Here is a 24177-nt window from a genome sequence, read left to right on the forward strand (position 1 = left end):
GGGGTCTAGTGTTTGATGGAGTCCTCTAAAACAGGTAAAAGCCAAGCGTGAACAAGCAGCTCAAACAACGAATCCACTGTCAGTTTCCGGAACTTGGCTGAGTGAAACTCAAAGCTCGCTGCCTTCCTTGGCGCTGCCATTTATCGCTGTCTGCGCTGAATATGCCATCCCCGAAGATCTCGAAGGTGTCTTAGAAATAAGGGCCTTTGAGGAAATTGGAGAACTTGGTCTTGAGAAGGTACTCCAAGTTACGAGGCTCGCAAGTGATGACGCCAAAGAGGCTGCTAAACCAAGGGCCTTTGAATCTAATCGTTCCATTTTGGCGGCAAAGAACTTCGTAGAGCAACTCATATGGGTTGGTTTGGAGTAGTGCCAGAGACAGGGGAGCATGCCAAACACGGGCCAAACGGGCAAGCCATGGTACCTTTTTTGCCTCAACGAGTTATGATTACAAAAACATAAACAGCGAGAAGGAGCCCCAACATTGGGACACGGTGGAGGAAAAACCATTGCTTCAGCAGCAACATAAGTCTCTGAGGAGGACATGAGAGAGCTGAGGTTATTGCTAGGAGGAGGGCGTGATGGGGGAATGAAATATAAACGGATGATAAGTTTATAAACTATATATATCAGAATCAGAACCCTCCCACTTTCACTCTTAAAGAAGTTGGACAAAACAGGTAGAGTAAGAAACAAATATTTGATAAAAGTAAGCACTCTGATTTGTTGAATGATTCTGAAAAAGGAAGAGATCTACATTATCTATATATGTTTAAACTACAGTAATTTTTTCGCAATACATTAACCTTATAATCTGTACTGAAAATACTAAGTGACATTTCGAAACAACTTTCTCCGGGCATGATGACCGGCACTCTCCTCTTCTCACCTCTTCTCCTGTTCAAATTATCTATACATTGGACGTAAATCTTCCTATTAGATGACCTTGCTATTTTGTAATGTGGAATCTGTCTTCAACCTTTCTTGTATCTGCATTCACAAGCTGGAAACATGAAAGCAATTTAGTGAACATACAAGACTGCCACAGTGAGATTTGTTCAAAGTTTCAGTCTCAAACTTGCATACTTACTGACCTCTAATTTCATCTCTTTCTTTGTCGCATATCCTCTTAGATAACCAAATTCAGAAATCTTGGATAAACTCCAAGGATTAATTATTAACCTGTTTGTTCAGATTCCAATTCCATGTAAAGAACGGTACAAAAATCCTGTGTGTGCGTGTAAGAGAGAGAGAGAGAGAGAGAGGGAGGGAGAGAAAGAGTGACTTACACCACTTGAGAACCCGTCCAAGGTAAAGCCAGCCATACCAATTACAGCGTGCACTGGGGCACTGCAGTTGCTATGATCATATGTGTCGATCCCATTTTCATCTTTTTGAGGCAATCGTTTGCATTCACTCTTATAAACCGCACAAGTTCGCTCGTAGTTATGGTCATGACCAAATAGGACTAAATCAACTTACACTTCAAATTTCCAACAGTAATGTACGTCAGAATGGAACTAACTAGCTAGAAATATGTGACCAATAACAAGCTGGTGAAGGGATGTTACTTTGCTCTCGAGCAGTACTGATTCATCTTTACCTGCTCAGAATTTGTGGACCAGTCATGCTCTGTTGAAGTCACCGTAATGTGAACACTTGCTTGTTCTATGGAATACCATGGCTTTTCCTTTGCTGAGGTTGGCATAGGAAAGTAAGTCTCATAAGGAACTCCAGATTCTCCACCTGAATCTGGTAAAATATAAACTAATCCAGTGTCTATATAGTCCCTGCAAATTGTACGTATAATGCATATACGTTATGAATCCCACAAAGCAAAGCAAAACATAGGGAAACAGTTTGGTCATTGACATTTAAAAATTGGCGAAATCAACCCTGAAGTTACAAACTGTAACAACATTGTTCCCGAAGTCCTCCTGATTATCAAGTTATTGGCCAAACTTTTTCCTCACATAAACCCTAGAGCAATGCTATGTCAGCATTTTTCATCTCTCCTTACATTCAAAAGGTTATGATATATTTATAAAAAAAGAAAATCATAGTTTTTGTCAAGTGCAAGATGTTAGCCAAGCATCTTGCTCAAATCTAAAGTTATTCGTTTGTTTGAATGTGTGCTCTAGATTGAGAGTTTGACTATAATAAAAGAGCATACCTCTCATGGTTTCCTATTGCTGTCATGTAAGAACAATGTTCTAAAAATCCCCGCCTAGCACCGCCTAGGCGCTAGACAGTTGGTCACCGCCCCGATTAATGGCTAGGCGTTTGAAAATTATGAAAGGGAGCCTATACCTACTGAGGCACCCGCCTAGACCGCCTAGGCACTTGCCTAGCCCGCCTAGGCACCGCTTACGTTGCGACTCACTTAGATAGAAAATAGATAACTTTCATTTTTATTTTAATTTTTTTTCAATAAATTGTAAGAGACTTGCTGAATAGTTAAATGAACACACATTACATGCTTGTTCCCCATGTTTTCATTATGTTCAAATACTTCATAATATACATGTCATTTTATTTTGTAGTTTATGATGAAATTATATATATTTTAAGTATAAACAGACACTTATTTACACGAAATATAATAGATTTACTTAAATCCGCCTAGGCGACCGCCTAGCCGCCTAGGTGCTAGGCCCACCGCCCGCCGCCCGACAAGCGCCTAGCGTCTTTTAGAACCTTGTGTAAGAAACTCAAGAAGCGACTGGACTGATTTGTTGAAGGAAAAGATCCCATTCAACTAAAAATCCTGTGGCATAGCTAATGTCTCCAATGTGGAAGATAGAGTCTACAATCCTGGAATTTATTTCATCGGCCACGGCTTGAATCATTGAAAGAGATCCTGGCTATATATTCATGCAACAAGATTGAAATTCTCGGTAGCCTTTACTTTTCCTTCAAGGTACAAACATGTGCCAGAAATTTGAGTAATTGGCAGAAACTAATGCATCATACCTGAATGTAATGCATCGCCCAAGAATCACGAGGAGCCTTTCCCATGTCGCCAAATGCAAGAAATTTGAGTTCATCAGATCCTCCTGCTGGTGGAGTTCAGAATTGGATTTGATCACTCCAACCAACTGAATCGCTGCATTTTTGTTCATGAATTTGAAAAAAGATGAAAGGGTCTTTTGTTAATAACAAAATTATATATATGTATATATATTGATCATTGTCATCATACACCATATTCGCCTTCATCAAATATTTTGAACATTGTTTCTTCTTTTTCTTTTACCAAATATTAGTTATAAGGTTAAAACTACATCATAACGATTCATACCTTCCGTATCGGTAAGAGAAACTAGATGAAGGATTAAGCCCTCTCATTACTACTGTATGAATGAATTCTGGATCATGCCAGCCGAAGTCCTTGGCTGGACTTGGTAGAGCTGAACCTATCAATTATAAAGGTGGCACAAACACGAAAACAAACAGATTAAAAAGACCTTCGGAATGAAACCCCAATTGGACCTGTCTGGGGTGAGTTATAGCTAGTGCATCCAAAGATTAGGAGAAAAATTATTACCATTGATCCATCAACTTATACAACTTGGTATACGCAATTTGTAGGTTTCATGTATATTGATTACAGTTCTGTTATAGTCATTGAATTTCAAGCAAAGCAACAAAATAAATAATTTTAAATTTGGATTGATACGTAAAGGAACATAAACAAGTGACAAATTAATATGCGAAGGAACAACTCACAACTAAAAATGAGGAAGTAGTTGACAGGAACATAGCATTAATGGACTGAAAGATGAAGTTAAATCCACTAGAAATTAACATCAGGTAGTTATAGATTGCATAAATAGTTGAAAGTGAATAAGTGACCGGAACTAATTTTTTTCAGATTCCCTACTAATATTGAACCATTCATAAACTTCAAAAATCATATTAGTGCAAGAAGTACCTGAGAGAGAGTCAATCAGTTTATGAAATCGAGCCCATCAACGGTTACACGAGTGATGTGAGAAATCTTTGGCCAATCTTCCCCTATCTCATTCTGGCACCTTTGTGTCAGCAAAGGACATTTATTGATATCCAAATGAGAAAGAGAAGTGGGAAGGCCTTCTGGCAAGCATTCAAGCTCATTACACCCATCAATGAACAAATGTTGAAGAGCGGTGAGGTTTTGAAAACCCTTAGAGTCCAGGATCTTAAGATTTGGACTATTGAAGATGCAGAGAGTAGTCAAAATGGTAGGCAGAAGCCCCTCCTCTGGAAATGATACAACGTCTTCACATTCGTCAAAGCTGAAGGCCAAGTATCTGAGACAGATGAGCCTATCCAGACCCCAGTGCATGCGGTTGGCAATGAGTTTTTTGGATCCAAAGATACGCAGCATATCCAAATTTGAAGGCAGTCCCCCTTCAGGAAATGACTCTAGTTCAGAACAATACTCTAGGATTACAGCCTGAAGAGATGAGAGACTGGTGCACATATGTTCTGGCAATGACCTCAATTTATCACATTCAGATATATTAAGCACTATCAAGTTGGGGGCGTACAGTCCTCCATCAGGAAAAGATATAAAATTTGGGCAATTAAATATTCTCAAGGAACTGAGGGACAGGATTGTAGGGCTTTCAGAATCCTGGGAATAAGTAAGGGATTCCAGATTCCTACAGTCATATAATTTGAGCTCTTTAACATTTGGGAAGTAGTCCAGCGGGATAGATGTGGTTGAATCACAGCTACTCTTTATCTTCAATGTTTTAAGGAATGCATAGCAGTAATTTAGTGGAGATAAGTTCCAACAGTTTTTTATTTTAAGAACTCTTAAAGCATCAGCCAGACCGTCACAAGGAAATGGAGTAAGAGATGAGTTAGTACCGCTAGTTTTCTCTTCAAGACAAAGGTTGTCTTTCACAGAAGGAATCTCCAAAATGGCCCGAGTTCTTGGAAGTGAACCCAGAAGTTGCTCGCATCTCCTTATCTCAAGTGTAGTCAAGGATGGAAGATACTCAGGTAATTTCTGTGTTAGCTTGGGACAATTTGTCAGATAGAGCTGACAAAGATGAGGAAAAGCTCCACCTTCTTGGCTACTTCCGAAATGAGACCACTCTTGCCATCCCAACATATCTTTGAAGAATAAAACTGATAGAGATCTAAATGGCATAACAACAGAAACACCATTACCATAAAACTCAGGCCCTATCGTCTCCACTTCATTTAACCCACAAACATAAAGCGTGACGAGGGAGGGTAGCTGCCCCAGTGGTGGCAAGGCGCAACAATGTTTACAATCTTCGAGTCGAAGAGAAACCAAATTAGAAAAAGAATGATCTCCTAACCAATCCGGAAATCTTGTACCCCCATAAAACTTAAGACTGAGGGCTTTCAGGTGTGTATGAGGCTGGAGATTATTAAGCACCTCTCTATCTTTTTGTGAATCATCGGTCTCAGCTCCCCATGTCAAAGCTAGTCCGTCAAGGTGCTTATTTCTCATATTGGCAACAAAAGCATCCTCAGAATTCACTATATTATGAAGCCCTGAAATAGCAAGTGTACCTACTATCTGAAGCTCTTTCAACACTACAATGCTAGGTGCAGTTTGTTTGCCAACAACAAAGTCACTGAATGTGTGGAGATCCTTCAACTTATCCATATGTGGTGGCATCTCTTTTAGATTAGTGCTTCTAACATCAAGATGGCGCAAGTTGATGAGTCTCCCCAAGTTGATCGGCAACTGAGCAAGTTCATAACAATTGAACAAGAGCAACGTTTGTAGATTATGCAAAGTACATATCGTTTCAGGTAACTTTTCAAATCTACTGTATGACAAGTCTATATACCTTAGGTGTTTCAAATTGCCAATCCAATAAGGCAACTCCTTGTTGTTACAATGAGATAAAGAGAGCACTCTCAAACAATACAGTGTTCATAAGAGATCATGAGGTACCTTGTTGAAACTGAAAATATTCCATAATGGTCCAGGTTTTATTGCTAGGAAGGTGCGCAAATACTTGGCTTCGCATAAAGCTTCAAATTTATCAAAACCAGAAATCTCCTCCTTTGCAGTCGCATGAACACCTACACCAAGTCCTTCGAGAAAGGGGCTATTCTGAGTGTATGAGAAATGACGAGTCTTGCTTGAAACATTATTGAATGAGTCGCTATCATCCAACCTAAAACAAAATTCTCTTGATACAAACTTTGCTAAATCGTTGATAAGGTCGTGCATGGTAAAAAGTGATTGGTCATCACCTGAATGCTGAAAAAATGACCTCGATATTAAATCATCAAAGTACTCCACTCCAACGTCTTCCATCATTTTCTTTCTTTGGGGTGACAAAAAACCTTCAGCCATCCACAACAAAACTAATTCTGATTTTCCAAATTTGTATCCTTTGGGGAAAATCGAACAATAGGAAAAACATCGTTTTAGATGAGAAGGAAGATGATGATAACTTAATCTCAAAGCTGGAAGAATGGTATACTCATCTTGCAAGTCCCATATTTCACTCTTCAATATTTCATCCCACTCCTCGTAACTTTGTTTACAGCGCAACAAACCCCCAAGAGACTTTGCAGCTAAAGGAAGACCTTTACACTTCTTAATTATTCCGCTACTGATTTCTTCTAGAGTTGGATGCACAGCTGAGTTTATCCTGCCGAAGGCATGCTTGGAAAATAACAACCCGCAATCTTCGTCAGATATGTGGTTTAGATGGTAAGTTGTGACAGTACCCATCATTGATGCAACACGTTGGTTACGTGTAGTCACAATGATCTTACTTCCGTGTGCGACAGACTCAAAAGAACACCGCAATGCATCCCAGTGAATATAATTCTCGTTCCATACATCATCATGAACAAAGAAACATTTCTTTCCCGTCAAAGCCTCCTTGAGTTTAACTTGAAGTAGATTCAAGTCCGTAATACTACAAGTTTGTGAAATGACTGAACCATAAATGATTTGGGTTATTCTAACAACATCAAATTCTTCTGAAACATAAACCCATGCTTGCAAGTCAAAATGTTGCTTCACTCTAGCATCGTTGTATACGAGCTGCGCAAGGGTGGTCTTTCCGATGCCACCCATTCCCACAACCGGAATCACACTCAACTTATTGCCATTCGCATCATCAGATAGCAATAGCTTCACAGTGGTCTCCTTGTCCTCATCCCTACCGTACACACCGTCCTCTTCCACCAAAGAGGTGGCAGATAATCTTGATTGTGGTCGCCGATTCGGAACACCCTCGTTCAAACCAAGCACATCTTTCTCATTTACAATAAATTCTAACCTCTCAAGCATTTCTACAATCTTGGGTTCCATTGTTTTGTCAAATTCATCAATCCAAGTGGAACTGGAGATGGGTACCTGACTTTTTCTGCTGCTGCTGCTTTCGGATTCATCGCCTTCGAGCTTTCGCCGCAGAGCTTCAGTCTTGATCACATCCAGCAGGTCGTCTGCAGCATACAGAGCATCTTTAAGTTCGTCGAGCCACTCCCTCACAGCTGGGTTGTTGAATTGCTTCTCCTCCGCGTCATCGAGCACAGAATTAACTGAAAGCAGCTTAATCCTCAACTTCTTGAGCAGTCCGCTGGTGATCTTCTGTCCGCGGATGAAGTCGACGACGGGACGGGAGGCCAGCCTATCAAACAAGACGGAGAGAAAAAAAGAGAGAAGAGCGCCGCCCACAACTTCCATCGCCATGGATTTCAATCTTCCGATGGATGGGAAGTTGAAAGATTGAGAAGAAAATGGACTCCGAATTTCTCAGAGAATGAAGAGTAACTCAGCGCGGTTGCAAAGCTTTTTGTTTTTCAAATGTTGACTTGACTCGGCGGGGTGAAAGCGCTGGGCGGCGGGGCCACGTGTCCCCCGATTATTTCGCCGCTCGTCCCTTGATTACATTTTCTAGTAAGCATGCTCTTGACCTTTGGGTCGTGCCCTTTTTTTTTGAACGGGAACTTTGGGTAGGAATATTTTTAACTTTTATTTTGATATTTCGAAATTAATTCAAATCGAATCGCAATTTTTTAAATTGAAAATTTTAAGAATTTTCTGAACCGAGATAGTCTCGAAGATTTTAAAATAAGGAACTTTAACGAAAAGCATTCGGTAATGTTCACTTTAATAAAAAATCATATTTTTACACTAAAAAGTCAATCATGGTACTATTCACTTTACCCTTTATTTTATCATTATCATTAAAACTCAAAGTTTTCAAACATTTTTCATTAGTTTTCCTTTTAAAATATAGTTTGAAAATTCATAAATTTTATGAGTTTTTTAATACTCTCGAACTGTTTTGGTACATACAATTTATTATTTTTTAATAATATACTTACATGTCAATTCAATTAACTTTTTGGTACTATCAATTTTTACCACGGCATAGTGGTATTTTTACTAAAGGCGAATTTAGACACGTTATTTGTCACATCCTGGTTCGGGTCCCCATCACATTCCGGGCTCGACTTCGCCGTAGCATGATATTATCCGCTTTGGGCCTCGACCACGCCCTCACGGTTTTGTTTCTGGGAACTCAGACGAGAACTTCCCAATGTATCACTCATCATGAAATTGCTCTTACTCGAACTCGCTTTACTTCGGAGTTCTGACACATCCCGTCCCGAAGGAGGGCATGCTGGCGGTCACGTGAGTGTGATGTAACCATTTACACAGTTCGGAAGCTTTAAAGATACAATTACTAAGATGTAACACCCGAGGGTGAATCCTACTTTTGTGAATTCTGTCAGAACACCGTTGGATTCCTCGTGGCCACCAAAGCTCTGCTAACTTGAACCTGGAGGGGCGCAAAACAAAGTTGAGTGGGTCAGTAAAACAAAATTTTTCGAAAACTTTTCATTTAAAACATTTCTAATCCCTCGCTGTAAAACCTGTATACTTTCCCAGAAAATAACATAATAGCATATACCTTCAAATATCTCAAATCATCAATCTTTATCAAAACCAGAAAGTATGCCATGCAATAATGTCAAAAACAGAATATGGATGCATCAATATAATAGGTGAAATAAGGAATCAACCGGAGACCCTGCAGTTAGTCCTGTACGGTTAATTCTATAGCTCAATATCCAATCCAACCGGAGTCACCACGGTGACCTGTACGACGCTACTTTGCACATAAGTCGGAACTACCTGAAATAGTATGTACGACAAGAATGATGTAATAATATGCTCTAATGTTTCTCTCATCAATCATATGTGCATATAATCTAAGGTCACCTACCAGTCGGAACCACCTCTAGTGGTCTGTACGACTAGCATGTCGGAACCCTCTATCGGTCTATACGACATGCATCTACTTGGATCCAAGGTGAGCGTGCGGTGCGGTGAATACTATAAGCATTAACACCAGAGGTGCAAGTTATGAGCTCTCAACACAATTCACATTATCAATGATTCACATGAATAACATAAAACTCACCTGATACTCACATGTGCGTCCACAACAACAATTCACATATATATATATGCATCAATTATCAATTCATATATCTCATAATATGCATGCGTGACATTTTAAAACGTATTTTCATTTAAACTCAATTTCTGGGAAAAAATATCAATAGTATATAGGTATAAACAGAAATACTGCCCACTCACCTAGAGTTCGCCCAACACCTCCCTAGTATAACACATCAAGGCGTCATGACGATCGACGCTTGAGGCCAAGGCCAATTTGGCCTGGAAACACTTCAATTTCACCAAAAATCCGTGTGGACCCTAGAATTGGGTGAGTTCCAATTCGTCCTCAAATCAACTTCGATGCTCCAACTAATGCTTGGGCTTTGTTATAGGCCTCAAGAGGAAGCTATGGGTGGTGGCAATTGGAAGAAATTGCTTCGGGATTTGGTGATTTGAAGCCAAAGCCGCCGCACCCCTCCTTGCGGTTTTCTCCATTTTCAAAGCCAAATCTCTCAAATTTTGAGATGGAATGGGTAGAGAAAGGCTCCTAGAGTGTTTCCCATGAGGTTTCTTGAAGCAATTCACCGGAAAAACGGGTGAAAATCACCGAAAATCGGTATGGGTGCCGACCGGGTCAAAAACGGGCCAAGGGGATCCGGCCGATCCCCCGCGTCTCTCTCTCCCTCCTTTCCTCCTTTCCTCTTTCCTGGTTGGCCAGATTCTCCTTCTCTCTTCTCCTGATTCGTCCTCTTCTTCTTCTTTCAGATTGGGCAGTTTTGCCCAATCTCATTTTTCCTTTCTTCTTCCCCGATGCCTTCCTCTTTCTTTTCCCATTTCTAATAATAACAACTAAAAAAAATTAATAACACACATATATATATATATATGTATATATATTAACCAAGTAAAAGTACTCCTCAGGTTAGAGTTCCGTAAAACTTTAACCGTAACTCCAAATCACGAACCGTTTGCACCCACGTGTCTGTAGCGACAAGTACTACGAGGATATGTCAAGAAAACAAATCTTAGATGACACGACACAATGATTAACCTTGAATAATGTGCGTGCCTCAAAGGGCATTTTTGTAAAATCCTTTATTAAAACTTTAAAACTCTTAAAATCAGGGACAGGCTGTCACAGTTCCGTTGAACTCGAAGCCAGTAAGCTTTCAAAATGCCTCGTGCTAGGTATGGATGAGAATATACATATAAGGATCACTCCCCTGGGCAATGTGAGATGTTACAATCCACCCCCCTTAGGGGCCCGATGTCCTCGTCGGGACACTTTCGACCATAGATTGACTTTGATACCAATTTGTCACATCCCAACCCGGGGTCCACCACATCCCGGACCCGCTCCACCACCGTAGCACGATATTGTCCGCTTTGAGCCTCGATCACACCCTCACGGTTTTGTTTCTGGGAACTCATACGAGAACTTCCCGGTGGATCACCCATTATGGGATTTCTCTCGCTCGCTACTCGCTTAACTTCAGAGTTCCGATGGAACCCGAAGCCAGTGAGCTCCCAAAAAGCCTTGTGCTAAGTAGGGATGAGAATATACATATAAGGATCACTCCCCTGGGCGATGTGAGATCTTACATTATTGCTAGTCTATTGAGAGTATAAGCCCAAGCCCACCTCATTCCATTAGTGTAAATAATATCATTTGTTTAAAGAAATAATAATTTTGGTACACTAGTGTGCTTATCCTATTTAATATATATATATATATATATATATATATATATGTTTAAATTGTTACAATGAACCTAAGGTATCCAAAACTAACAATAAAATACTATGTTGATTACAAAATACATAATTTTAGTAAATAACTATAAAAAAAATTAAAATATTTCAAAAAAAAATATTATCAGAATTTTTGGATTCTCTAAATGCATTTCAATTTTCATAACAATTTTTCAAAAACTATTCGAATTCGAAATTTTTGAGTTCGGATTCAAAAACTTTACTATTACCGTTAGAATCAGAAACACCATTCCAACTTGCACGGCTAGTTGCTACACTTATAATATTTTAATTTTTTTTTCTCATGAACAAGAAAAGAACCTTGCAAGTTAAATTTCATTTTATTTTATGTTAGTAATTAATATTGAACTTGTCATTTATGAGAATAGAATCTAAGACATCTCAATTACTAATGAAGAAGAATACCACACTAGATTATTGGTACTAAATGTTGGACAATAAAATCTCACATCGGACATATATGGCAAAATAATATACAACTTATATATTGGAGATTCCATCCCTAATAGTTGGGACAATATTGGCGATGTTGGTGGTAGAACATGCAAAGCCTAAAAAGGTTCATCATGGTATCACAACAAACTATTTTTTCAACACAAGTTGAGCCTGAATTATTGGGCTCGAATCTGCTTCTTTAAGTTGGACTTTCGAAAAGTTGCACTAGCTCCATTAAGGATATTGACAGAACAATTGAGCCTTCAAAAAAATTAACGTTGACTCCAATAACTGAATACCGACCAAGATGACTTGGCCTTAGAAAAGCTTGGCATTGGCTCTCTTTATTTAATGACCGGATGACATTGTCTGCGAATTCATCCTCTCCGATATTATGGACATCTGAAGCTTCCTCTCTGCGCCCAATTTGAAGTACATCATGGCCTTCCACACGCACATGGGGCCACAAAAGCGTATCAACGTTCCTTCGGTCGCCTCCTCAAAAGCCTGAGCAAATGGTATTTTGGGTAAACCTAGTTGCAAGCAACCAGGATCGACCCCAAATGTGATCATGCAAACGTTGTCAAAAGTCAACCTTATAAGAACGTCTTGGAGGTCGATTGGGGCCAACTATTTGATGGAGTTCTCTAAAACAGGTAACAGCCGAGCGTGATCCAGCTCAAACAATGAATCCACTATCATTTTCTGGAACTTGGCTGAGTGGAACTCAAAGCCAGCCGTCTTCCTTTGGCGCTGCCACTTATTGCTGTCTGCGCTGAATATGCCTTCCCGGAAAAGATCTCAAACGGCGTTTTGGAAATAAGGGCCTTTGAGGAAATTGGAAAACTTGGTCTTGAAGGTACTCCAAGTTACTAAAGACTCTAGTAGTAATTGTATAGTTGGAGTCAGTTAGACAAGGGTGAATGTGTAATTAGTTTCTGAATGTTGAGGTCAATTATGTCAATAGAATTGTATCTATATATACTGATGTAAATGTATTGTTGAGTAAGAAAGTGAAATAAGAAGAAGATATTTTTTATCTCTGTACTCTCTGGAAGATGAGACTCAATATGGTATCAATCGCCACCGCCTCACGGCCTTGGTGAATCGTCGATCCCTCTCGTCATCGCCTTCCTGCTTGGTGACTCTTCGATCCTCTCGGCATCTTCGATCTGATCTCTGGTTTGATCTGATCTCACAGTCTCACGGTTTTTCTGCTCAGATCTCAGATCTCTTGGCTTCTCCGCTCCGATCTCTGGTTCGTTCTGATCTCTGATCTCACGGCTTCTCAGCTACGGTCTCTGGTTCGATCCGATCTTTGGTGCTTCTCCTCTGTCATTTGTGTGGTTATTTGGTTGAATCTTGCCTGTATCTTCCACCATGTCGTCTGATTCGTCATCTTCTCTCCCAAATTCCTCTTCTCCAAACCCTAATTTGGTGCAAAGCTATACCTATCTCACGATTCAGAACATTGGCAATATGGTTCCGATCAAGCTTAAGAGTTCGAATTATCTTTCATGGCGAGCACTCTTTGCCCCAATTCTTCGTCGCTACAAGCTTCTCGGTGTTATTGATGGTTCTGAACCTTGTCCCTCTCCTCTCTTGTCTGATCGCTCAGTCAATCCTGCGTTTGAACAGTGGTACGAAAAAGATCAAAATCTCTTGATTTGGTTGAACTCTACACTCTCGGAGGAGATTATTCCTTTCACAGTTGGAGTTTCTTCTTCTCGTGATTTATGGCTCAAATTGGAACAGAGGTTTGGTGGCATCTCCGATGCTCATATTCATCAGCTTCGCTCTCGCCTTCAATCTCTTCAGAAAGGCTCTCAATCGATCTCTGAGTATCTCCAGCAAATTAAAGCAATTTCTGATTCTTTAACAGCTGCTGGTGCATCTGTGTCCGATCGTGACTTAATTACTGCTACATTGCATGGTTTACCAGAGGAATTTGACTCATTTGTTGATTCTATTACACTTTGCCTCTCATCTACTACTTTGGATGAACTGCATGGTCTTCTTCTTACTAAAGAATTGTCAATGGCTCGTCGTAAGAAATTAGTTGCGGCTGAACCGGTTCATGCTTATGCTGCTCAGAATCAACCACCTCTCATTCCTACACCATATTTTTCTCAAGCTTATGCCGCTCAACATTAACCTATGCAGAATTCTTCTCGCTATAACTCTAATCGTGGACGGAACAATAATCGCTTTCACAACAACAGAGGCAATCGAAACTATCAGGGCAACAATAATAGGGGCTCTCATTCTAATTCTGGTTTCCAAAGGTCCAACAATCCTGGTTTTCGTTCTTCTAGTACTCCTGGAGTTCGTAACAATTGTCAAATTTGTGGATCCTCCAGTCATGAAGCTATTGATTGCTTTGATAGAATGAATCCCGATATCTTTAGTAGAGTACCCCCTACTAAACTTGCTGCCATGTATACTCATTATGCTTCCAAACCGTCTCCTTCATGGATTTTAGATTCTGGTGCTACATCTCATATCACCCATGACATCTCCAATATCTCTTCTCCTACTCCTTACACTGGTGAAGATAAGGTGTATATCGGCGATGGAAAAGGTTTGTCCATTCATCATACTGGCAGTACATTGTTAAATACTGCTCATGCCTCTTTTAAGTTGAACAATGTGTTACATGTTCCGCAAATGAAGCACAATTTACTCTCTGCATATCAATTTCTCAAGGATAATTCCTGCTCTTTGACTTTGCATTCCAATGGTTTTGTTGTTAAGGATCGTTCTACGGGGAAGATGCTTTTGCAAGGAACGGTTAACAATGGTTTCTATACTTTTCAAGGTATCCCTGTTTCTTTCTCTTCATCTTGCTCATCCCCTCATGCTTTAGTTGGTACTAAAGCCCCTGTGAATATTTGACACAGTCGCTTGGGGCATCCTTCTTCTGCCATCTTCAGGCGCGTTCTATCTGCAAATAAGCTTGCACTGCAGGGAAAACACTATGTTGATTTCTTCTGCTCGGACTATGCAGTTGCTAAGAATCACAAGCTCCCGTTTCATCCCTCTAGTTCTATTTCTACTACTAGTTTAAGTTTGTTACATTGTGATGTTTGGGGTCCTGCTCCTGTCATTTCTGTATGTGGTTACCAATACTATCTTTTAATAGTGGATGATTACAGCAAGTACTCTTGGTTCTTTCCTTTAAAGGCCAAATCTGATGTATATTATACTTTTGTTGTATTCAAGACCTATGTTGAGAATTCTGTTGGTAATAAAATCAAATGTTTGAGGTCCGATTCAGGGGGTGAATTTACTAGTAACAAGTTTAAATCTTTTCTTCAAGATCATGGTATATCTCATCAGCTCAGCTGTCCTCACACACCTGAACAGAATGGCTGTGTTGAACGGAAGCACCGCCATTTAGTTGAGACAGCACGAACTCTATTAGTTGCCTCGAAAGTTCCTCATTTGTATTGGGTTGAATCCTTCTCTACTGCAGTCTACCTGATCAATCGCCTGCCTATTTCCAGCTTGCATCAGTCTCCATGGGAACTTTTATTCCACTCTGTCCCTGATTATTCCAAGTTGAAGGTTTTTGGTTGCTCATGTTATCCCTGGTTAAAGCCATATGTTCACTCCAAGTTAGATGGGAAGAGTACAGAATGTGTATTTTTGGGCTACAGTTTGTAGCACAAGGGCTATAGGTGTCTTGATCCGACTACTCAGAGAATCTATATCTCCCGCCATGTTCAATTCAATGAAAACAGGTTTCCATTTCTTTCTTCTTCATCTGTGGCGGTTTCTCCGGGATCTCCCTCTCCCCATTCCCCTATTGATTTGCACTTCTCTATTCCCCAGCGACCTTCTCCAGTTCAATCCACTGTCCCATCCCCTGAGCATGTTTCTTCTCCACCATCATCCTCAAATTCTGTCTCCCATTCTACAGCTCCTCATACTCATCCTCCTGTATCACATTCTACAGCTCCTAATACCCATCCTATGCTTACTCGCTCAAAGGCTGGTATCTTTAAACCAAAAGCATATTCTGCCACCAAACATCATTTACCTGTTGATGTTGATTTTGTTCCTTCCACATACTTACAAGCCTCCAAGTATGCCCACTGGAGACAAGATATGCAGGAAGAGTTTAATGCTCTTCAACTCACTGGTACTTGGCATTTGGTACCCCACTCTCCGTCTCAGAACATTGTTGGCTGTAAATGGGTGTTCCGAATTAAGAGGAAACCTGATGGTACGGTGGACAGGTATAAGGCTCGGTTAGTAGCCAAAGGATTTCATCAAAAAGAGGGTGTTGACTATCAAGATACTTTCAGTCCAGTAGCTAAGCCAGTCACCATTCGTATTTTATTAACCTTGGTTGTTCAACATGACTGGTTTCTCCATCAATTAGACATTAGCAATGCCTTTTTACATGGAGATCTCAAGGAAGCTGTTTTTATGACTCAGCCACCTGGTTTCATTGATTCCAATCTTCCTACTCATGTCTGCCACCTCAAGAAATCTTTGTATGGTTTAAAACAAGCCCTCAGGGCTTGGTTTGATGAACTGTTCCACGTCCTGTGCACTCTTGGGTTTAAGCAGTCCTCCTCTGATGCTTCTCTCTTTGTTCTTCAAGCTTCAGCTCCTGTTCTTGTTTTGGTCTATGTCGATGACATTCTTGTCACCGGACCCAATACCATTCTCTGCCAACACTTCATTCGCAAACTTAGCCAAGCATTTCCTGTTAAGGATATGGGCCCTCTTCATTATTTTTTGGGTTTGGAGGTGCAACGCAATTCTGAAGGCCTCTTCATGCATCAAAGTAAATACTCTCTTGATCTTCTTAACAAGGCAAATATGGCAGGTGCCAAGCCTTGTGTCACTCCTCTTGGTACCACTAAACTTGATCACAGTGGCCCTTTACTCTCTAATCCCACTGAATATAGATCTCTAGTGGGTGGTTTGCAGTATCTCACTTGGACTAGGCCTGATCTTTCCTTTGCTGTAAACCAAGTTTGTCAGTTCATGCATTCCCCACGGGAACAACACCTGCAAGCTGTTAAACGCATTCTCCGGTTTCTTAAAGGCACTCTTACCCAAGGTCTTTGGTTTAAAAAGGGTTCTCTTGCCCTCACTGCTTATTCTGATGCTGACTGGGCCGGTTGTACTTTTGATAGACGATCTACTACTGGATTCTGTGTGTTTTTGGGTCCCAATCTGATCAGTTTGAATGCTAAAAAGCAACCCACTATTGCCCGGTCCTCCACCGAAGCTGAATATCGTGCTTTAGCACATACTGCAACTGAAATCACCTGGATTTACAAAGTTTTTTCTGATATCCACTTTCCTCTGTCTACTGTTCCAACTCTTTGGTGTGATAACATTTCCGCCATTTCTCTTGCCTCCAATCCTGTGTTTCATGCTCGGACAAAGCATGTAGAAGTGGATTATCATTACATTCGAGAGTTAGTATTGGCGCATTTGATTAAAGTGCTTTATGTCTGCAGCCAAGATCAATTGGTTGATATTCACACCAAATCCCTTTCAAAACACAGATTCTGTTTTCTGCAATCCAAGCTTCCTCTTGGTCATTTTCCTGTCCCAAGTCTCAGCTTGAGGGGGTGTAAAGACTCTAGTAGTAATTGTATAGTTGGAGTCAGTTAGACAAGGGTGAATGTGTAATTAGTTTCTGAATGTTGAGGTCAATTATGTCAATAGAATTGTATCTATATATACTGATGTAAATGTATTGTTGAGTAAGAAAGTGAAATAAGAAGAAGATATTTTTTATCTCTGTACTCTCTGGAAGATGAGACTCAATAGTTACGAGGGTCGCAAGTGATGGCACCAAAGAGGCTGGTACACCAAGGCCCTTTGAATCTAATCGTTCCATTTTTGTGGCAAAGAACTTCGGAGAGCAACTCATATGGCTTAGTTTGGAGTAGTGCCAGAGACAGAGAGAGGAACATGCCAAACACGGGCCAAACGGGCAAGCCATGGTGCTTTTTTTGCCTCAAGGAGTTTATCATTACAAAGACCCAAAGAGCGAGAAAGAGCCCCAAGATTGGGACATGGTGGAGGGAAAACCTTGCGGCAGCAGCAACAGAAGTCGAGGAGGAGGTGGAGGAGGAGGAGGAGGACATGAGAGAGCTAAGGTTATTGGTGTTGAGAGTTGTCCCATATCGGTGAGGGACAAGGTTTGCTATGTGTTTGTATGGTCTTGAACTACTCCCCATATTGCTAATTGGTTTTATAGTGGAACCCCAATTTCATCATGGTATCATAGCGGGTTGTCCTCGTGTAAAGCCAAACGGCCATACGCGCTCCACGTCACCCAGTTGTTGTCCACTTGTAGGCTTGAAAATCCGCCACACATGCGGGGGTGTGTTGAGAGTTGTCCCACATAGGTGAGGGACAAGGTTTGCTATGTGCCTGTATGGTCTTGAGTTACTCCCCATATTGCCAATTGGTTTTATAACCAATTGGTAGGAGGAGTAGTGATCAAGGTGTGATACATAAGTTGTGCCGGAAATTTTTAGATTTAAGAGTTGCCATTAATCTGATTGAATGATTCTGAACAAGGAAGAGATCATTGTTCGAGTACATTATCTGTAGATGTTTAAATTATCTTTTAGCTTAGATGACAATATTTTCGCAATACATTAACCTTATAATTTGTACTAAAAATACTAAGTGACATTTCGAAACAACTTTCTTCTGACATGATGACCGGCACTCTCCTCTTCATATTGTTCAACTTATCTATACATTGGACATAAATCTTCCTATTAAATGACCTTGCTATTTTGTAATGAGGAATCCGTCTTCAACCTTTCTTGTATCTGCATTCACAAGCTGGAAACATGAAAGCAATTTAGTGAACATACAAGTCTGCCACAGTGAGATTTGTTCAAAGTTTCAGTCTCAAACTTGCATATTTACTGACCTCTAATTTCATCTCTTTCTTTGTCGCATGTCCTCTTAGATAACCAAATTCAGAAATCTTGGATAAACTCCAAGGATTATTAACCTGTTTGATCAGATTCCAATTCCATGTAAAGAGTACGAAAATCCTGTGTGTGTGTAAGCGAGAGAGAGAGAGAGAGAGAGAGAGAGAGAGAGAGAGAGAGAGACTTACACCACTTGAGAACCCGTCCAAGGTAAAGCCAGCCATACCAATTACAGCGTGCACTGGGGCACTGTAGTTGCTATGATCATATGTGTCGATCCCATTTTCATTTTTTTGAGGCAATCCTTTGCATTCACTCTTATAAACCGCACAAGTTCGCTCGTAGTTATGGACATGACCAAATAGGACTAAGTCAACCTTCAGTTCAAATTTCCAACAGCAATGTATGTCAGAATGGAACTAACTAGCTAGAAATATATGACCAATAACAAGCTGGTGAAGGGATGTTACTTTGCTCTCGAGCAGTAATGGTTCCACTTCGTTGACAAATATTTTATCAACATTGAGGAATCCAGGTGAGGAGGAATACATGGGTCTATGCCTGCAGTTTAAAAAGTAACATGCATTATATTTACTACAACATAAAAAGAGTGAAAAAGAGAGTTAATTACTGGAACACTTGATTTTCGAATGTGTACGTTAAAATTAGTAGACTAGAAAACAACATAAACTTGAAGGTCTCTTAGTTAACTTACCCCATAACAATCAACCAAGGAGTTTTAGATCGATCAACTGAAGCCATGTCCTTTCTCATCCATTGATACTGTAATATATAGTGCGTAAAATAAAAGCATCGAATAAGCTGAGAGTATAGTTGCTATTAATGATATGATTAAGCAAATGCAGAAGTGCTGATTCATCTTTACCTGCTCAGAATTTGTGGACCAGTCATGCTCTGTTGAAATCACCGTGATGTGAACACTTGCTTGTTCTATGGAATACCATGGTTTATCCTTTGCTGAGGTTGGCATTGGAAAGTAAGTCTCATAAGGAACTCCAGATTCTCCACCTGAATCTGGTAAAATATAAACCGATCCAGTGTCTATGTAGTCCCTGCAAATTGTACGTATAATGCATATACTTTATGAATCCCACATAGCAAAGCAAAACATGGGAAACAGTTTGGTCATTTACATTTTAAAAAAATGGCTAAATCAACCATAAAGTTACAAACTGTAACAACAATATTGGTCCCAAAGTCCTTCGGATTATCAAGTTATTGGCTATACTTTATCCTCACATAAACCCTAGAGTAATGCTATGTGAGCATTTTTCATCTCTCCTTACGTTCAAAAGGTTATGAAATATTTATTTAAAAAAGAAAATCATAGTTTTTGTCCATATGGTATCCTTTATAAACTCAAAACAGTAAGGGTGCAACGTGTACTTAAGGGAAAATTTAAGAAAGTGTAAGATGTTACGTTTGTAGCCAGGGAATCTCAACCAAAAAAAAGTGAGTCGTTTGTTTGAATGTGTGCTCTGGATTGAGAGTTTGACAACAAAGCATGCCAAATATCTAGTGAGGTAACATTAACCGATTAATGAATTGGCAATAATAAAAGAGCATACCTCTCATGGTTTCCTATTGCTGTCATGTAAGAAACTCGAGAAGCAACCGGACTGATTTGTTGAAGGAAAAGATCCCATTCAACTAAAAATCCTGTGGCATAGCTAATGTCTCCAATGTGGAAGATAGAGTCTACATTCCCGGAATTTATTTCATTGGCTACGGCTTGAATCACTGAAAGAGATCCTGGCTATATATTCATGCAACAAGATTGAAATTCTTGTTAGCCTTTACTTTTCCTTCATGGTACAAACCTGTGCCAGAAACTTGAGTAATTGGCAGAAACTAATGCATCATACCTGAATGTAATGCATCGTCGAAGAATCCCGAGGAGCCTTTCCCATGTCGCCAAATGCAAGAAACTTGAGTTCATCAGACCCTCCTGCTGGTGGAGTCCGGAATTGGATTTGATCACTCCAACCAACTGAATCGCTGCATTTTTGTCCATCTCCACAATAAGGTCACTTTGGTTCATGAATTTGAAAAAAGATGAAAGGCTCTTTTGTTAATAACAAAATTATTATTGATCATTGTCATCATACACCATATTCTCTTTCATCAAATATTTTGGAACATTGTTTCTTCTTTTTCTTTTACCAAATATTAGTTATAAGGTTAAAACTAGATCATAATGATTCATACCTTCCATATCGATAAGAGAAACTAGATGAAGGCTTAAGTCCTCTCATTACTGCTGTATGAATGAAACCTGGATCATGCCAGCCGAAGTCCTTGGCTGGACTTGGTAGAGCTGAACCTATCAATTATAAAGGGGACACAAACATGAAAACAAACAGATTAAGAAGACTTTCGGAGTGAAACCCAAATCGGGCCTGTCTGGAGTGAGTTATAGCGTGACCGAGGATTTTGAGAAAATTACTACCATTGATCCTTCAACTTATACAACTAAATTCTTATACACAATTTGTAGGTTTCATGAATATTGATTACAATTCTGTTAATGTCATACTGGTATGTGTACAGCGAAACACATCGATCTGTATGCATGGAAGTAGGAGATGAGGAACTCACTTTTCATATCGTGTTGTGAAAATGTAGTAACTCCTGATGTCTGCTTTTTCCCGTTGCCATATTGCACTTGCTGAGGTTCCTTGTGCCCACTAACCCATGTTACTCTCATCTGCAACATAAGTGAATAATGCTTCGTAGCAATATAGAGTATGCAACATATCTAGAAAGATATATAACACTATGCCTAACATTACCCCATAAGTTTAAGCAGAAATTAGGTTTTCAGTACATAACTAATTAAGCGGTGAATTGCTCTCGTGGTAAAGGTCTTCCTCTTCAACTTATTGCATTCTGAGTTCAAACCCTCCTCTTAGTGTAAATTAATGTAGAATATCGCTTTTACTAATAAAAAATAATAGTGAAATTAATTGACAGATGGTAGAGGGTTGATTACCGATGTTCCAGTTGAATCGATGCTTGAGATATGTCCATATAATGGCTTGTTCGGATTGGTAAATTTCAGAGGGTTTGACTTCTTGAGAATACAAGGTGCCACAAATCCACCGGAAAACAACACAAATTCAATGTCGGTTCTGATGTTGATAACATGAAATGATAATGAACCACCACAAGTGGACACCACGCATCGACCATTCTGATACTTTTTGCATTCCTTCTTCTTGCAGCTGAGATAGTCAGGATCATTGCTCATATATGCTGCCTACAAAAATTTTAAAAATTTCAATTAAAGGTCAATGTTTTTGTTAATTTTTTTAGAACATATTGATGACGAGTCGTTGACGAATTACGATTCAAATGATTTTTTTTTGTAAGGATGATCTTCAAATGAATTAAAAATTTGAATGATTTTGATTATGAATTTTTTATGGTGAATATATGTTATTTGAAGTGGTGAAATGAGTCACAGTTCATTACTAATAGTATCGATATTACCCCCACTTAATCACCCGTGCAATCAATAAGTGTGAAAATTTTATGCAAAAGGTCTCGGTGCAATTAAAAGTATAACCATTTAACGTATGACATAAATAGACAAAAAAAAAATAACATATGACATAAATGACAAATATACGGCCTCACGTAACACATCTCACCATTCAAAATTAATTAATATGAATATCAAAACTTGAAAATTAGAAATGAGTTAGGACAAAAAAAAAACAAAAAGCCGTCCACAAAATGCCTTGACAAAGGCAAAGGGGATAAGCCCTAGGCCGATGGAAGGCATCAGCTAAGTTGTCCCGACGTCAAAGCAAAAGCCACTTGTTGCTTTTCTACGTAAACGTTATGGGTTTTCTTAACGCCACTTTGTTAGTAACGTAAAATTGCACCTTAAAGACAATTATTTGGCCTTGGCTGTCCCATGCTTCTTTCATCACCCTATGTGGCCCTGGGTTTTGACTTTTATTTGTTTGGCCTTTGTTCATTCGAATTTATTGATTTCGGTTGCTACCTAAAAATGGCTTTTGTTCGTTCGAATTTAATATTTTGCTTACTACCTAGAAACAGAAAATTCAACATTAAATGGACACCGAAAAAAGTAATATTGTTTGTCAAATGAAAACTTGCGCTTGATCCGAAAAGCTATTATTTCGCGACCTAACTGATTAAGGGCAAGTGATGGATTTCAGCACCATCCGGAAGGGAGGAAGCATGTGGGGAAGACTTTAGCAAGATCAACCAGCTGTATCGATTCTTCCAATAGCTGGACTTTGATAAAGAAAGGAACTGATTGACAACCGAGGAAGTGAAGTCAGAAGCGAATCGATCTAGTGAATGGAGTTTTTTCTCTTTAATTCAATGTCTATCGGGTTTGATCCACATCTCTCACTGGTCTAGCTTAGAGTAGCAATATTGCTTGTTATAAAAAGTAAAATAAAAATCTGATCAGGGCCACATGTTAGGACCTGCATTGTTGTAAAAGAGGCACTAGCATTATAGTGTAGGCGTTCCAATTTAATAAGAGAATGTGTTACTTTAAAACTCTCGTAAATGACAAGTTCAATACAAAATTATGGTTTGTCCATTCTGTCACGTAGCCCAATCAACTATCTCCAATATCGCTGTATACTTTTTTTTTTAAGTAAAAAAATAAGCTCTTTTCTCTCATACAGAGATCTCATTCTCACTTTCAAATCTCTAAAGTAGTAGTTGAACACGAAAAAGTTGGATAAAAAGTTAATGAAATCCACACGATGCCAACATATATGGCCATATGAAGAGGAGAGTGATTGGTGGCTCTAATCAGTCGGTTATTCTTTGCTATTGATCACAAGGTATTGATCAGATATCAATCCGATACGAAGAAAAATCTTTTGACTATTCACTCATTCAAACCTAGCTTCTATCTTTTTCTTTTTGGTATAAAAATACGCATAAGAGAAAAAGGTTGATAATTTGTTTACCTTGACAGGATAATGGCAGAGAAGAGGTAGTTTTTCAAAATCTCCAGTTTGTGCATAGAGAATTCCATTGGCAAGGCAACTTGACATACTGCATATTTCCAACATGCATGTGTAAATAAACAACGTGTTAACATCTGAACTATCTAAAAACACCATGAATACTTAGCAGACGATATATTTAACGTGTATAATTACTAAAACATAATCCACATTTGTATAGAATTCTTACTCAGAATGAGAAGGTGATATCATGGCGACCCAATCGTCTTTGGAAGGACGCAGGACGCCACTAACATTGACACTCACATATTCTTCATCTCCAAGGCCAGAAGCACTTGAATTAGTACTAATTTTCAGATAAGGGCTCGGATTCGGACAGTCGCCTAGAAATCTTCTGTTAAGAACCCTAAACTCAGATATTGCTGTGTGATTAAGGTGTTCAACTTTGGAATTGAAAACCAAAGGGTGCAAGGATGATGAAAAAGAAGAAGCAAAAGAACCCAGAAACAATATGAACAAAACGAATGAATAATTGGAAACCCTATAGGACCCCATTGGAAAATCAAAGTGGAGCTTTGTGGTTATCCTAAGACAAAGGAACGAGGTTTATATATACACACATGGTTCTTGCCTTCTTGGTCGTTGGCCT

The 24177-nt window shown here is 39.4% G+C and overlaps 3 protein-coding genes across 4 annotated transcripts; all 3 read right to left on the bottom strand.

Moving 5' to 3' along the window:
- Positions 1-487: 487 nt before the first annotated feature.
- On the bottom strand, positions 488-7799 carry LOC126628451 (putative disease resistance RPP13-like protein 1). Of its 2 annotated transcripts, XM_050298140.1 has the most exons (7): positions 3935-7799; positions 3302-3416; positions 2974-3106; positions 1604-1790; positions 1290-1483; positions 1095-1182; positions 682-1003 (listed from the first exon to the last, which is right to left on the bottom strand). In XM_050298140.1, the coding sequence occupies exon 1, from the start codon at positions 7685-7687 to the stop codon at positions 5906-5908; it is 1782 nt and encodes a 593-aa protein (XP_050154097.1). In that variant the 5' UTR covers positions 7688-7799; the 3' UTR covers positions 682-1003; positions 1095-1182; positions 1290-1483; positions 1604-1790; positions 2974-3106; positions 3302-3416; positions 3935-5905. The 2 variants fall into 2 exon arrangements, with proteins under 2 accessions (XP_050154096.1, XP_050154097.1); XM_050298139.1 differs by having other exon boundaries at positions 488-1003; positions 1604-3106.
- Positions 3950-5644, bottom strand: LOC126628956 (putative disease resistance protein At3g14460). The gene has a single exon (XM_050298841.1). It carries the CDS (start codon positions 5642-5644, stop codon positions 3950-3952), a length of 1695 nt encoding a protein of 564 aa, XP_050154798.1.
- A 10326-nt stretch (positions 7800-18125) lies between the features above and the next one.
- Positions 18126-24177, bottom strand: LOC126628449 (probable inactive purple acid phosphatase 27). The gene is made up of 13 exons (XM_050298137.1): positions 23758-24177; positions 23529-23616; positions 21557-21823; positions 21163-21271; positions 20773-20887; positions 20430-20562; positions 20133-20320; positions 19430-19616; positions 19259-19326; positions 19014-19104; positions 18732-18920; positions 18540-18623; positions 18126-18448 (listed from the first exon to the last, which is right to left on the bottom strand). The coding sequence occupies exons 1-13, from the start codon at positions 24081-24083 to the stop codon at positions 18395-18397; spliced, it is 1899 nt and encodes a 632-aa protein (XP_050154094.1). The 5' UTR covers positions 24084-24177; the 3' UTR covers positions 18126-18394.

This window comes from Malus sylvestris, chromosome 7 (genome assembly GCF_916048215.2).
Source record: "Malus sylvestris chromosome 7, drMalSylv7.2, whole genome shotgun sequence".
Classification (NCBI taxonomy): domain Eukaryota; kingdom Viridiplantae; phylum Streptophyta; class Magnoliopsida; order Rosales; family Rosaceae; genus Malus; species Malus sylvestris.